The following is a 15,171-nucleotide window of genomic DNA, read 5'->3' as shown; positions in this document are numbered from 1 at the left end:
ATTACCTTACACTCTTTATCATGGGTAGGTGCTCTGGAAATCCCCTAAACTGGCAGCAAATTTCATAGAGCTAATAACCTGAATGTCAGTGGTTTTATCCCTATATTGGCTTATTTTTTTTTTACACAATGATCTGATCAGATTTAATCCTATCAGATCCAAGCAGATTTGATTTCATTTAAACATAATGTAAGAATTTTTAAAAAAAATTATATTACTAGTTTCTTTCTAAGATATTTATTGTAAATTTGTATTTATGAGCCTGAAATTAAAAAAAAAATACAGCTAGCCCTAGCATAGTTTTAAGCCAAACTTGAGCAAAAAATAGATACTTACCATTCAAGACCAGCACTGTCTGGTTCTCCTGAAGACTTTTTTCTGTCAGATGCCACTAGAAGTTTAGTAGAGAGAGACAACAAGCACTAGTTAACAATAAGTCCGCTGAGTGGACATATCAATTAACATGGAGATAGGTCACAGTCCCAAATGAATGTCAGTAAACACTCACAGCACAAACACTCTCTTGTAACTGATTAGTCTAATTGTGCCAGTGTGTCAGCTAGCTGAACTGGTCATAGTTCACACACTCATAGCACATCAGTCTAAGTAACAGCACATCAGCAGTCTACTAAGAGGATCCTAATAAGAGGACATCAGTCTAAGTAACAGCACATCAGCAGCCTAATAAGAGGACATCAGTCTAAGTAACAGCACATCAGCAGTCTAATAAAAGGAAATCAGTCTAAGTAACAGCACATCAGCAGTCTAATAAGAGGACATCAGTCTAAGTAACAGCACATTATTCTAAGTAACAGCACAACAGTCTAAGTAATATCAATCTAAGTAAAGCACATCAGCAGTCTAAGTAATCAGGACATCAGTCTAAGTAACATCAGTAACATCAATCTAAGTAAAAGCACATTAGCAGTCCAAGTAATTAGGACATCAGTCTAAGTAACATCAGTCTAATTAAAAGCACATCAGCAGTCTAAGTAAGGAGGACATCTGTCTAAGTAATAAATCAAAGTACTAAAACATCAGTCTAAGTAACAGCACATCAGTCAAATAACATCATTCTAAGTAACAACACAGAAGTCTATGTAACATTAGTCAAAGTAACAAACATCATGTCAGTCTAAGTAACATACATCTAAGTAACAGCCTATCATTCTAAGTGATGGTAAACATCAAGATGCAACTGGAAATATTTCACACATCTGTAACACATCAGCCCATGTGTTTGATGCAAGACAAGGAAAGATAAGTGGGGGTAATAGACATACTAATTGGCTTGCCTCAACCATTTCAATTGTCAATACTCTCCTGCATACAAAAAAACTGGTGCAGTTCAACCATTTTAAGATTATGTACACTCTGTGCTGAGAGTACTGTGACAATAGAAACTTTCAAGATGTTAAGAAACATACTTTACAGCAGCGGTTCTCAACCTTTTAAGCTTGGCGACCCCTTATAACAATCCCCACACTTTGCCGCGACCCCCCCCAACACACACACACATAGCAATAGAAGAATAGACAAAAATAATCCGCATTTTCGATGGTCTTAGGCGACCCATGGCAAATGGTCAATCGACCCCCAAGGGGGTCGCGACCCACAGGTTGAGAACCCCTGCTTTACAGGCATACATCAGAGGGCAACATCTTTCATTGTAAAATCATATTTTTTTTTCTCTGTTCTTATTTCCACACTATGGATTTGTCTGCCTCAGATGTGATAAACATAATGTTAGTCTCCTCAGCAGCGTGGCCATAGTCATGAGAAGTATCTTCAGGCTCAATAACAATGTCTTGATCACTTCTTCAATCTGTATCAATTTAATCGCTAGAATATATTTAGAGTTAACATGGAGATGAATGTAGGTTACAGAACATCGCTGTAACAGTATTAGTTTCAGCACTGTTTATGCCATTTTGTGCTCATTGACACTGACATGAAAATGTAATGGGTAAACACTCATAGAATACATTAGTCAAAGTGTTTCAGTAGAATGTACAAGACTCAGAGTCTAAAAAAATCTCAGTTACATAATATATATATATATTTTTTTTTATTTTTTTTTTATTCAAGGTCACACCATTCTAAAAATAATTTTAAAATATACAATAGTGTGAGCATTTAAATATAAGGTGTAATGTATACCCTGCATAGCATTCAATTCACTTCTAGAACAAGCAGACCTATCTGCAACTGACCAAACCTACCCATGCCATGTATGCGGCCTGCAAAAGCGAGAATTGGACTTTACAGTCATCTTCGAGTCAATAGGAAATGAGAAATGTGTTCATCTTCGATCACAAAAGATGAGCTATAGACAGACTCTATGTGCAAAGGATTCTTCCTTTTTTTTCACTAACATTCCTGTAAAAAAAAACTTTGCTCTAGTAAAACTTGTGTTCCAAGTCACTTCCTACTTTGAAGGTGAACAGCCCCTGTAGCCTAAATCACAAACTTTCGCATATAAGTCAGGTAAGAGATAGGGAGCTCTTATGTAAGATCAAAGTCAGGTAAGCCTTGTTCCTTCTAAAGTGGTCATTGAACAAGAACTAGCTAAAAAGATGAAATGTTTGTGTGATGTAACATCATGTGATGTAACTTTGTGTGATGTAGCTTCATGTGATGTAACTTTGTGTGATGAAGCTTCATGTAATGTAACTTTGTGTGATGTAGCTTCATCTGATGTAACTTCAGGTGATGTAACTTCGTGTGATGTAACTTCAGATGATGTAACTTTGTGTGATGTAACTTCAGGTGATGTAACTTTGTGTGATGTAACTTCAGGTGATGTAACTTCGTGTGATGTAACTTCAGGTGATGTAACTTTGTGTGATGTAACTTTGTATACTTTGTATGATGTTACTTTGTATGATGTAATAACTACTATTATTGCTTTAGTGTAGATTGTCTTTCATGCTTTTCATGCTCTAGTAACTATGATGTTGGGAAGAGGCATCTGGAAGATTCCATGCTAAGTAAACACAACTCTGTCAAATTTCACATTTAAGAACTGCTACTCTACAGTGGTCTACGCCACTCAGCATCCTACCAATAATGACTAACAAGGAAGAAAATAATTAGTTGAATAGCTAGACCTACATTGTGACAACTACATCTAAATCCATTGAATTCATTGAGATCAATATAAAATGATGAATAACTTCAATCTTCCCACTGAGTGGAGTGTACAAGGGCTAATGCTAAGACCTGTAGCTCCATGTGGCGTCAGATAACTAAGTGGCCTTTCATTAGCCACCCACCCCCCCCCCACAAACCACCACCCCGCCTCACACACACACATAAACATCCCTCCCAATACAAGTGGTAATCAGCCTTGCTGTGGCAGTGGACACACCAAAGTAGGTCACAATGCCAACAGTTGAGCAGAAAGTGTGAAAAGATGACTGCCTGGGCTAATTAACCCATTCTGTGCTAATTTAGATTGGTGATGGTGATAGATAATGTTGGGCTGCCATTGTACCATCTACACAATAGCTTTGAACGTAGAAATATGTCAAATGTACACAACAACCTTAAGGTCTTGTAGAGAGCATTGGCCAATTAAAAATGAACTTATTTTGAATTACTAGATAGAGCTTAATAATAATAATTTAATTTATAGAGCGCTGTTAACCCTTTCCCTACTAATGAACGATACCATCGTTGATTTGACCCCATTAAATGAAATTAATTTTTGGTTTTAGAAAGTGTAATTTGTGTTACATAAAAAAGAGCATTCTCCTATAATTATTTAATATACCAAAAGTAGCATTTTCTGATTACAAACAAAGGTGTTATTGAAGTTTAATCCTAACAGGGTAGAATGTACAAGTGTGGAAAAAAGAACAATTCTGTCAGAACTTGGAAAATAATTACGGAGTTAACCATCAAAATGTAGGCTCAAGGTGCTGTAATACACATGCATGAGAAGTTTGGAGTTGCATTAAGTCCAGACAGCATCTGCTTCTAAATAGCAAAATGGCATTTTTCTCCGCTATAACATTTGTTCTTCTACGCTAACTTCTCGTGTGTATTACAAGTGTGTGTTGTGTGTAGTGACTGTGCTCACAGAAAGAGTCTGGTAACCCATCACTGTCAGTGGATGGCCATGACCTGAAACTTTAGAGGCTGGGTTGCCCAGCAGTAAGAAGTAAAATCTAGTTCAAGCCAGCAGGAGGGGAGGAGAATGTTTTGATCTCAAACTAAAATAAAAAAGCAAAATAAAAAGATCACTTTTTAAAAACAAAGCTTATGTAAGGGAAAGAATCATTAATTGCTGCCATTTATCTGAAAATTGCAGGGTTTAGCTCCCTTTCTGCCATATAAAACAAATTATTTAAATAGTACTTATTGATTAACAAATTAGTTAATTTTTTGATTTATTCATGTGTCATTGACAATAATAATAATAATAACAATAATAATAACAATGATAATAATAATAATAATAATCTTTGTTATCTATGAAGAAATTTGTTTCACAATTGTGCAAAAAAAAATAATTCACAATTAGAGCAAAAATTTTTACTATAACATACAAAATATATGTTCATACCCCAGTTTATCTTTAACATTACATTAGAAATTTACCAAAGTCATTTTTATATTATTCAACGAGTTAATTGCCAAAGAAAACAAAAGAGTTTTGTGAATATGAATAATTATGCAAAATTTCAACTTGACCTGAGAATGGGAAGTGGGAGAAAAAACATGACAAAATGTAATAAGGGAATTAAATCCATATATAAATCCACATCTCTCATTAAGTAGCAGTTATTCCCCTTTATTATATCAACCTAAATAATAATCACCGTTAATTAATTAAGGAATGGAGAAAGAGGGTTGACAAATCTTGCATGGTGCTCCAACTGTCCAATAGACTAATGGATAGGTATAGATAAAGGGGAAATTAATTAACTAATTGGTTAATTTTTTTGATTCATTAATGTCTTGCCAGATACAAGTGAGAAATGGGGAAAAGATGTGTTCAAACTTTTTACATAAGACTAATTGTGCTGATACATGTATAAAGCATTGTCAAAAGTTGACCAAAATCACAAGTGAACTTCATTTCTGAACTCTTAAAAGGAACCTGTTGGTCTGTTTTAATCTGTACACTTCAAAACTTTACTTTTTAACTATTGTAACTTTTTTTTACAATTCCTTTGATCAGCTTGTACAGTCTGCAAAGGTTCAACAATATACAAAAACCTGGACTTAACAATATAATCTTCTTAACTCTTTCTCTCCTTGTTGATTTGACCTCATTTAATTCAATTCCATTAATGTTTGATTTTATAAACTTTACTTTGTGTTATATAAAAAGAGCAAGCATTCCCCTTTAATTCTATACCTAATAAAACATTTTCTGATAAAAAACAACAAAGCTATTGAAGCTTCATCATAACAGGGTAGTGAAATAGTAATGAGCAAAATGTAGACGTCCGTCGAAACGTGGAAAAATAGTTACGGAGAGTAAGAGTTAAAATTGAATTTCGTCAAGGCTCACTTTGAACCTATTCTCTAAAGCACCACCACTATTCACAACACACAATCTACACTAGATAAAGAATGAACAACAACCACAACAGCGTTACATTCAGGAACAACAACTCTGCACTTACTTTGATCATTTCCCTTGGAGGAGAACTTTGGTAAAGGAAGCTCTTTCCCTGGAGACAAAAATAAAAGAGTTCCTGTTCAAAACATGTTTCAGTTAGCTTCTTGTCAACAGACTATTTGAAGCATGCAGCAGTAGGACATCAGAAAAACATACTTTTTTTTTAAATCACAAAGCTTATACGAAGTGTAATAATTGTACCAGTTTGGATAAGTTCAAATTAAATTTGTAATAGATCTGGAATTTAGACCAACAATTTAGGTCATTGATAATATGCATGACTAAATGCATGACGCTTAGGACGTAATCATCTTTTCTTTTTTTTTTTTTGAAGTAACGTCTGAATTATATAAGATAAGATAAGAACAATAAATCTGTGCAATTAATTATATTTTTACTGATTTGTTTTCGTTTATCACTATTCCATGGTTTTAGATTTCTCAATATGCTACGATCCTATCACTTATCTGAACCATAGGGGGGGGGGGGGGTGGAGCGAGAGATAAAGGAATATCTGGATGGATTTTACCATAATTGGTTTTTAAAAGAAAAAAAGAAAATGGGCTGAATTTGAACTGCTGGCTCACATCTCCTCAGGCCGATGTGCTAAGCCCTCTGCTAGTAAGGAACTTAGGACTAGAGAAGATTGTACTGTTATATATTGTTTGTTTCAATTTAGAGCGGGGACCTATAAAGGGGACTAATTCAGCTTATACCACCACTTCAGTACAATTTCTTTCCAATGTTCAAGATACCAAATAAAATAATTAATTACCAATAGTTAACTAACTAATTGGTTGTTTTTTTTATTGACTGTTGTGTTGTCAGGTAAAAGAAATAATTGTGCAAAATTTCAGCTTGATCTGAGTTAGGGTTAGGGTGTGGGAGAAATAATGTGTACGAACTTTTTACCAGACAGAGCGAGCTAGAGAGGAGGATCCTAGCAATGGAATTGAGAAAGTACAGAAGGATCCTAGGTATCACATTCAAAGACCGCATCACAAACCAAGAGATTAGAGACAGGGTTACTCAGCGATCGGACCCCATGATCACCTGCTAACTATTGTAAAAAACGCAAGCTTTAAATCTATGGCCATATTACAAGATCAGTGGGGCTCATTCCTTCAGGGAACAGTACCAGGAAAAAAGAAGAAGAGGCAGACAGAAAAAGCGATGGGAGGACAACATAAAAGAATGGACGGGCCTACCATTGAAAGAGGTTTTAAACAAGGCAAAAGACAGAGAGGAATGGAGAAAGATGGTCGACAGGTCTTGCTTGGTGCCCCAACGGTCCAACAGACTTAGGGATAGGTAAAGGTAAACTGCATCTCATTTATTTCAACTGAAACCGAAACTAGTTTTACCTCTTTACATCTAACAAACACACAAACTTTAAGCACTGAAAATGTGTATTCTTCAACTGGCTTTTACCCTTCAGTACTATCAGAATTTAATACTAAGATGAAAGCCAAGACAGTTCAACCCCCAGTGATGTTAAAGCCTTATACTCCCCCCTTACCTAATTGAATTTGTGCTGTGTTAGGCACAATAAATAGTTGTTAAAGTTTATCTATTCGAGAATAGGCGTGGGAGAAGTAACGCGTACAAACATTTTACCAGACAGACAGAGCGAGTTGAAATAAGCTTTGTTTAGAAAAACTATTAATATATCAAAGGCCGATTCTCTTCCTGTGTATCACATCTGAGAACTGTCAAGCCAGGGGGAACAACTCTATGAAATGAAAACATCGTACAGATTAGCTGGCCCTGTTTTGAGGCAAGGCAATGAATGCGTGCAAGACATGACAGGCGATACCGCGTGGAAGGCCAAGCGAGAGAAAACATCAAGAAGTCCAAGTGCTAGACAAGCATCTGTGTGTGTGTGTCTATAAGGGAGATACTAAATGTTCTCTCTCTTCCCTGTCTCTCCCCATCACTGGTCTCGGTGTTTTCTCGCAATATCTCCCCCCCCCCTCCTTTTGTTCCCCCTCCATGTTCGTCACTGATAACGTGAACATGATCCTGTTCCCTGGACATCAATACACGTGACTTGGCCGAGTGGCTTTGGCCACGCCTCCCGGCTGTGTGTGTGTGTGTGTGCGCGCGTGCTCAAGTGGCTCTCGACCAAGCATCTCTTTTGAGTGTGGTTGGTATTCATTGCCAAGTATTTCCCCGCCCTTTCTTTTCACCAATACACGCGTGCTGTCTACATCAAGCACTCTTGGGCAGATGTTTCTACACATGTAAATAAACACGACAGCCTCCTTGGGATGATACCATGTGACTGCCACATGACCACGAATTATGCCAATGTAGTGTTTTTGTTTATACCTAAAGAGATGCAAGAGTTAATCTGCTGTGCGCAGGAATGGTGCCAGTCTCTACGAAATGTACACGAGTATAACGAGGCCTGCCGGGTGGCGCACTGGCTGAGTGGCACAGCGCTTGGAGGGCAGCAAAGAGGACGTCCACTGACAGGCAGCAAAGAGGAAGTCCACTGACAGGCAGCAAAGAGGACGTCCCACAACAGGCAGCAAAGAGGACGTCCACTGACAGGCAGCAAAGAGGACGTCCCACAACAGGCAGCAAAGAGGACGTCCACTGACAGGCAGAAAGAGGACGTCCCACAACAGGCAGCAAGGAGGACGTCCCACAACAGGCAGCAAAGAGGACGTCCCACAACAGGCAGCAAAGAGGACGTCCACTGACAGGCAGCAAAGAGGACGTCCCACAACAGGCAGCAAAGAGGACGTCCACTGACAGGCAGCAAAGAGGACGTCCACTGACAGGCAGCAAAGAGGACGTCCACTGACAGGCAGCAAAGAGGACGTCCACTGACAGGCAGCAAAGAGGACGTCCACTGACAGGCAGCAAAGAGGACGTCCCACAACAGGCAGCAAAGAGGACGTCCCACAACAGGCAGCAAAGAGGACGTCCACTGACAGGCAGCAAAGAGGACGTCCCACAACAGGCAGCAAAGAGGACGTCCCACAACAGGCAGCAAAGAGGACGTCCACTGACAGGCAGCAAAGAGGACGTCCCACAACAGTCAGCAAAAAAGAAGTCCACTGACAGGCAGCAAAGAGGACGTCCACTGACAGGCAGCAAAGAGGACGTCCACTGACAGGCAGCAAAGAGGACGTCCACTGACAGGCAGAAAAAGTAAAAGAGTGTTGTTACATGCTGTTGGAGAGTATCAGCCCGATGCGGGGGTGGGGGGGGGGATTTCGTGATCAGTTTGGACAATGCCAATCGCTAGATCCCATTCTTGACCCAATGGAGGAACCGCAAACTTACGGTTCCTGAACCGCAAACTTACGTTACGGTTCCTGCATGAACAAGGAATGAAAAAAAGTCCAAATGGTACGATAGCTTGGTCCATCATGGAACGGGATCTGAAGTACCGTCTGTGAGTACCTAACCCCCTTTCCCCCAAACAGAACAAACGATTGACGGCAGCTAGACAGAAAGGATCAAGCAATAGTTGTCATGTGTTCGTACAAGGCATTGTCCAACAAGAGCCAACTAGGATCCAGATGTCGACATGACTGTACCGAGTGTAATAGACTTAAACAACACGAGCTTCAATAAACACAATGATTTTATTCGTCCTTATTTATGCTCTCTACTCCAGCCACTTGTTCTCTATACTCTGACTTCCTTTTACACACAGTCCCTGACACACTGCTGTTCACTCAAGCATGTACACTCAAGGTCCACTGGTCATTTCATACACAGGCACACACACTGCACTACCAGCCACGCAAAACACATACATTTACTATCACATCTCCCTCCTTAAAAGCTTTGAGATATCAATTGACTATACAAATGATTTCTGTCTCACTATAAACAAATGAGTAAACTGAATACATGTTTAACACCACAGAATGTTCAATTGTTAATATTATCAATATTAACAATATAAATTATAAAATGTGTAGTAAAAAAACAACAACAGTCTAGGTTTACAAATAGACATTAATTATATACAAATTGCATAATAATAAAAAGATATACATGTATCTAATTATCTGCGTCAGGGTAACGTACTGGTGGCCGAACTTGCCTACCATATTATTATTCTTTAACAGCCTTAAAACAGCATCATCTGCAGTGGCCTGCTGAAAAATGTTCATATATTCATCTGACATGGGTTAACTATTGACGATCAGATGAACTTGTGCATCCCAGTCATCACTTGAGGGATATCTGATTGGTAGCGATGCTCTTGACAGTGTGTCTGGAATAGACATTTCTTTGCCTGGCCTGTATTCCAGCAGTATTTCATATTTCATTAGTCGAAGAAGCATCCGCTGAAGCCTAGGGTGGTGTAGATGCCAAAGGCTTTTTGATAATCGCTTCCAAAGGTTTGTGATCTGTTTCAACCTTTATTGGACGTCCATACACATAGTAATGGAAATGTTCAACTCCGAAGACAATGGCAAGCATTTCTTTTTCTATTTGTGCATATCGTTTTTCACAGTCTGTAAGAGAACTTGAGGCGTAAGCCACTGGCCTTTCATTCTGCATTAATACTGCTCCAAGTCCCTCCTGTGAAGCATCCACAGACAACTTGACTGGCTGTGAAACATCCTAAAAGGCTAAAACTGGGGCGGTTGTGATCAAACTCTTTAAATAATCAACAGCCTTCTGATGTTGTTCCAACCATACCCACTCGTTGTCTTGTTTAAGTAGCTCTCTTAATGGGGCAGTTATTTCTGACAAGTTCTGTAAGAATTTACCAAGATAATTAATCATACCCAAAAATCTTTCTAGTTCCTTTCGATCTGTAGTGTATGGCATGGATTGTATTGCTTCAATCTGTGAGTCATCAGGCTTTATACCACTATCTGTAATGATATGTCCTACAAACTTGACTTGTCGTACTCTTAGGCTACATTTAGATGGCTTCAGTTTGATTCCTTTCCTTCTTGCTATGTCAAGAACTTGCCTAAGTCTATCATCATGCTCTTCTATTGTTCTACCTGCTATCAGTATTTCGTCCATGTATGTCTCAACCCCTTGTATAACGTCGAAAGCTTGGTGGAAACGTTTTGCAAATACTTCTGCAGAAGAGTTTAGCCCAAATGGTAGACGAAGGAACTTGTAGGGAGCAAAAGGTGTGTTAAAAGTAAGACAGCCATAATAGAATTTCAAATTGTGGAGACACATTCAAAGCCAATTGTGGGTCTACCAGGCTGCCAACAAATGAATTTAATCAGAAGAGTTGACTTTATAGAGGACGATACACTCTCAGGCTACGCAGATGTATTTACTGGCTTAGGCTGCATGGAAGAGGAATTGTTACGGTCGTAGCGCAGCACGGTGTGCATGAATAATGGTGCGAATTTGTGTAATGAATGGAAGTGATGTTGAAAAGGGGAAGCCGGGGGAGATTGACAGGAAGAGAAAGGAAATGTTCGTATTTACATAACTTGTTGTAATATTAAAGTATTTCTAGAGTCATAACCTGAGAGTCTATTATTATTTCAAAGAGTCTTGTGTCGTAACAAGTGGCGCCCAACGTGGGGCTCGTCCGGGATCGTAGAGGCATGTGTTATAGACCATGATCAAATTGATTTGATTATTGGCAATATACCAAACATAAAGAAGTGCACGGAAAATGAGATAGCAGTTTGGAAAAATTGTTGTGGAATGGCCACTACTCGATCCTGTAGTAAAGATGTGGATGAAGGAGATTTGGCAAAGTTGTTCGAGTTATCAACTAAGGAAAAAGAGCAAGATGAAGAACAAGATGAAAACACAGAAACAATTGAAATCAAAGACATAGGATTTAACAAAGAAAAATTTATCACAAAACAAAAAAATGATCCAGAGTTACGCCAACTAGCAAAGAAAGGAGGTAGAGGAGGAAGATTCTATGTAGAAAGAGGAACTCTTGTTAGAGAGATTGAATGGCATGGAAAAAAAGTAATCCAGTTTGTGGTACCCAGAGAATTCAGGCAACTTGTAATGGAAAATGGACACGATATAGCACACACAGGACATCTGGGACTACACAAAACGAAACTAAGAATATTTCAGAATTTTTATTGGCCATCAATAAATAAGGACATAAAAAGTTATGTGACTTCGTGCCAATTATGTTCTAGAAAAGGAGCAAGAAACATAAAAGCACCATTACAAAGGGTGGATGTACCAGATAGACCATTTAGTAAAATAGCGATTGATTTAATCGGTCCAATGCCAGTGGTATCAAATAGGGGTCACCGTTATATCCTAACTGTGATAGACGTGTGCTCCAGATGGCCGGAAGCTATCCCACTCAAACAAATTGAAGCCAGAGATATAGTACAAGCATTATATACGTTGTTTACAAGATTTGGATTTCCTAGAGAAATATTGTCGGATAGGGGGACTCAATTCAACTGTCAATTGCCTACAACATTCTTGAACATGTTTGGGATCCAGCAAAGGTTTACAACCTCGTATTATCCACAGAGCACTTGTGAAAGTTTTAATGTCAATCTAAAGAAATCATTATATAAAGTAATGGATGATAAACCCAAAGAGTGGGATATGGCAATACCGTCAATACTATTTGCATACAGGGAGAGTCGTAATGAAATAACAGGGTTTTCACCATTTCAAATGATTTATGGAGGAAATCCACGAGGTCCAATGACAATATTGAAAGATTTGATAATCCCACATGATCATATAGTAACTAATGACAGTTATGATATTGTGACAGAAACTAGAAATCAGATTATAAAGGCATGTGAAGAAGCGGATAGACAGATGCTAGAGAGAAATGAATTAACACATTCCAGAGTGAATGAACATAGAAAAATGACGGAATTAGAGGTAGGACAAGATGTTTTGGTCTTACGTAAGGATAACAATAATGCTTCGGGCACAAATTGGCTGGGACCATACAAAGTAGCAAGGAAAATTAGCGATATGGATTATGAAATAGACATTGATTCGATGTTAAAAATATTTCATGTGGATTTGTTAAAAGAATTTACACCAAGACAAAGAAGTGAAGAAAGGAGTAAGGATGAGTCAATGACAATGAGTGCCTGTGTGACGGAAGAAATGGAGACAGAGGAAAGGTTTAGACCAATAGAGACAGTGGCAACAGAAAGTAGGCAAACATGGAAGGATGTCATGGTGGATGGAGTTTCGCTTGATAGAGCTAAAGAAATCAAGGCACTAATTGAGGAGTATAAGAATATTTTTACGGATTTACCTGGGAAAACAAGTATTATAGAACATGATATCAAGTTAACCGGCAAAGTACCGAATAAACTGCCACAATATACGATCCCATTACACCACAGAGAAACATTACAGAAGGAAATTGACGAGCTACTAACACTTGGAGTGATAGAACCATCTAGTTCACCATGGGCTGCACCAGTCGTGCTTGTTAAAAAAAAGTGTGGCAACTTAAGATTGTGTGTGGATTATCGACAGTTGAATAAAGTCACACAATTTGACCCATTTCCAATGCCACAAGCAGAAGAAATGTTTACTAAGCTAAAAAATGCAAAGATTTTTAGCACGTTGGATCTGTCAAGAGGATACTGGCAAGTACCTCTAAAACAAGAAGCTAAACCATTATCGGCATTTAAGACACCTTCGGGCATATATCAATGGAATGTGATGAGCTTTGGCTTGGTAAATGCTCCAGCTACGTTTAACAGAATGATGGCCAAATTATTCAGCCATAGAAGAGACACAATTTGTTATTTAGATGATATATGCATTTTTAGTGAGCAATGGGATGAGCATATACAAAGCCTTGGGGAGGTTTTTAAAATTATCAAAGAAAACAATTTAACATTGAAACCAACAAAAATAAAAATTGGCCTAAGTGAAATTTCATTTTTGGGGTATAAGATTAAAAATGAGTACATTACACCATTAGAAGAAACTGTATCAAAAATATTGGACATTAAGGTACCAAAGACAAAGAAGCAAATTAGAAGCCTTTTGGGTCTATGCAACTTTTATAGAAAATTTATCTCAAATTTTTCAGAAATAATTGAACCGTTAACAAATTTAACAAAGAAAGGAAAACCTAACAATATAGTGTGGACGGAGGAATGTCAAGAAGCACTGGACATAATTAAAACTTTCTTTTCTGGGGCACCGATTTTGAAATTACCTGACAATACTAAGGAATTTATTTTGGCTACTGATGCATCAGCCATTGCAATAGGAGGCTGTCTAATGCAAAAATGGAATGGTGTCCCACATCCTGTTTTATATGTGAGTAGAAAACTGACCGCAGCTGAGTTGAAATATGCCACCATTGAAAAGGAAGGACTAGCCATTGTATGGTGTATAACAAAATTAGGGTTCTACCTAATGGGAGCTAAATTTGAACTATGGACGGATCACGCTCCCTTGGCCTTCATTAATACAAATAAACTAGGGAACAACAGAATAGCCAGGTGGGCATTGCAAATTATGGATTACAACTTTGAGGTCAGGACAATACCAGGGAAAGACAATGTGATAGCGGACACATTATCACGGTGTACCTAGGGAGGAAAAGAAATGGAAGTAAGGAAAGGAGCTAGGCCACGTCAAGTTTGTTTCTGTTGGTTGGTCAAAAGAATAATGTCAGTAAAATCATTTTGGTGAGAACACAATGAATAGCAGTGTAATGAATAGACATCTATAACAGATTGGAACATTTTGTAAATATACACATACTACATGTATATGTAATCGAAGACTGTATGGACTGACGAAGCTTTGTTACATGTGTGAGGTGTCGAGATATTAATATATGGTGTTATATTGAGAATTTGATGAAACCATTGTTAGAAATGTAAAATATAGTATTACAGTTACATAGTTAATTATAGTTTATAATTGTGAATTATGAGATTTACTCTGATTGGTTCGTTGGGGAAGTCTGGACATTATACATTGGGATGGATGTAAGTAATTTTGAACCTAAAATAATAATGTAGAGAATGGTGATATGTAATGTTGCTGTTGGAGGTTGTTGTTGTTTTTTGTTGTTGGCTTTTACCTGGTTTAAAAGAATGAGAATTAATGAAGATAATATAATTATATTGAACAGTGATTTATAATTTTATTTGATATTTAAAAGACGTTCGATGTACATCGAACTTGGCAAACAAGGGGGGTGTTACGGTCGTAGCGCAGCACGGTGTGCATGAATAATGGTGCGAATTTGTGTAATGAATGGAAGTGATGTTAAAAAGGGGAAGCCGGGGGAGATTGACAGGAAGAGAAATGAAATGTTCGTATTTACATAAATGGTTGTAATATTAAAGTATTTATAGAGTAATAACCTGAGAGTCTATTATTATTTCAAAGAGTCTTGTGTCGTAACAGGAATACACTATAAAGGTCAATTCCAACATTAAACCTGTTGTACACGCAGCAAGGAAAGTCCCAGCGGCACTACGTGAGGAATTAAAAAAGGAATTGAGAAGAATGGAAGATGAGGGTGTCATTGAAAAAGTAGATCCTCCCACTGCATGGGTCAACTCACTTGTTATTATTGAAAAGAAAGGAGGCGG

General features: G+C 38.0%; 1 protein-coding gene across 10 annotated transcripts in view; it reads right to left on the bottom strand.

The window, feature by feature from the left end:
• Positions 1-15,171, bottom strand: part of LOC106062819 (ralBP1-associated Eps domain-containing protein 1-like) — a 59,792-nt gene that overhangs the window by 36,518 nt on the left and 8,103 nt on the right. For all 10 annotated transcript variants that reach the window (XR_008778378.1, XR_008778379.1, XR_008778376.1 and 7 more), the window contains exons 3-4: positions 5,640-5,687; positions 337-391 (exon numbers count right to left, since the gene is read on the bottom strand). Coding sequence is in view for 5 of the 10 variants with exons in the window: in XM_056032085.1 (XP_055888060.1) it covers positions 337-391; positions 5,640-5,687 (103 nt within the window). In the remaining 5 variants the exon portion in view is untranslated. The remainder of the gene's footprint in view (positions 1-336; positions 392-5,639; positions 5,688-15,171) is intronic.

Source organism: Biomphalaria glabrata, chromosome 6 (assembly GCF_947242115.1).
Source record: "Biomphalaria glabrata chromosome 6, xgBioGlab47.1, whole genome shotgun sequence".
Lineage (NCBI taxonomy): Eukaryota > Metazoa > Mollusca > Gastropoda > Planorbidae > Biomphalaria > Biomphalaria glabrata.
Note: the sequence above shows the minus strand (reverse complement) of the source record. Positions and strands in the feature narration are given on the sequence as shown.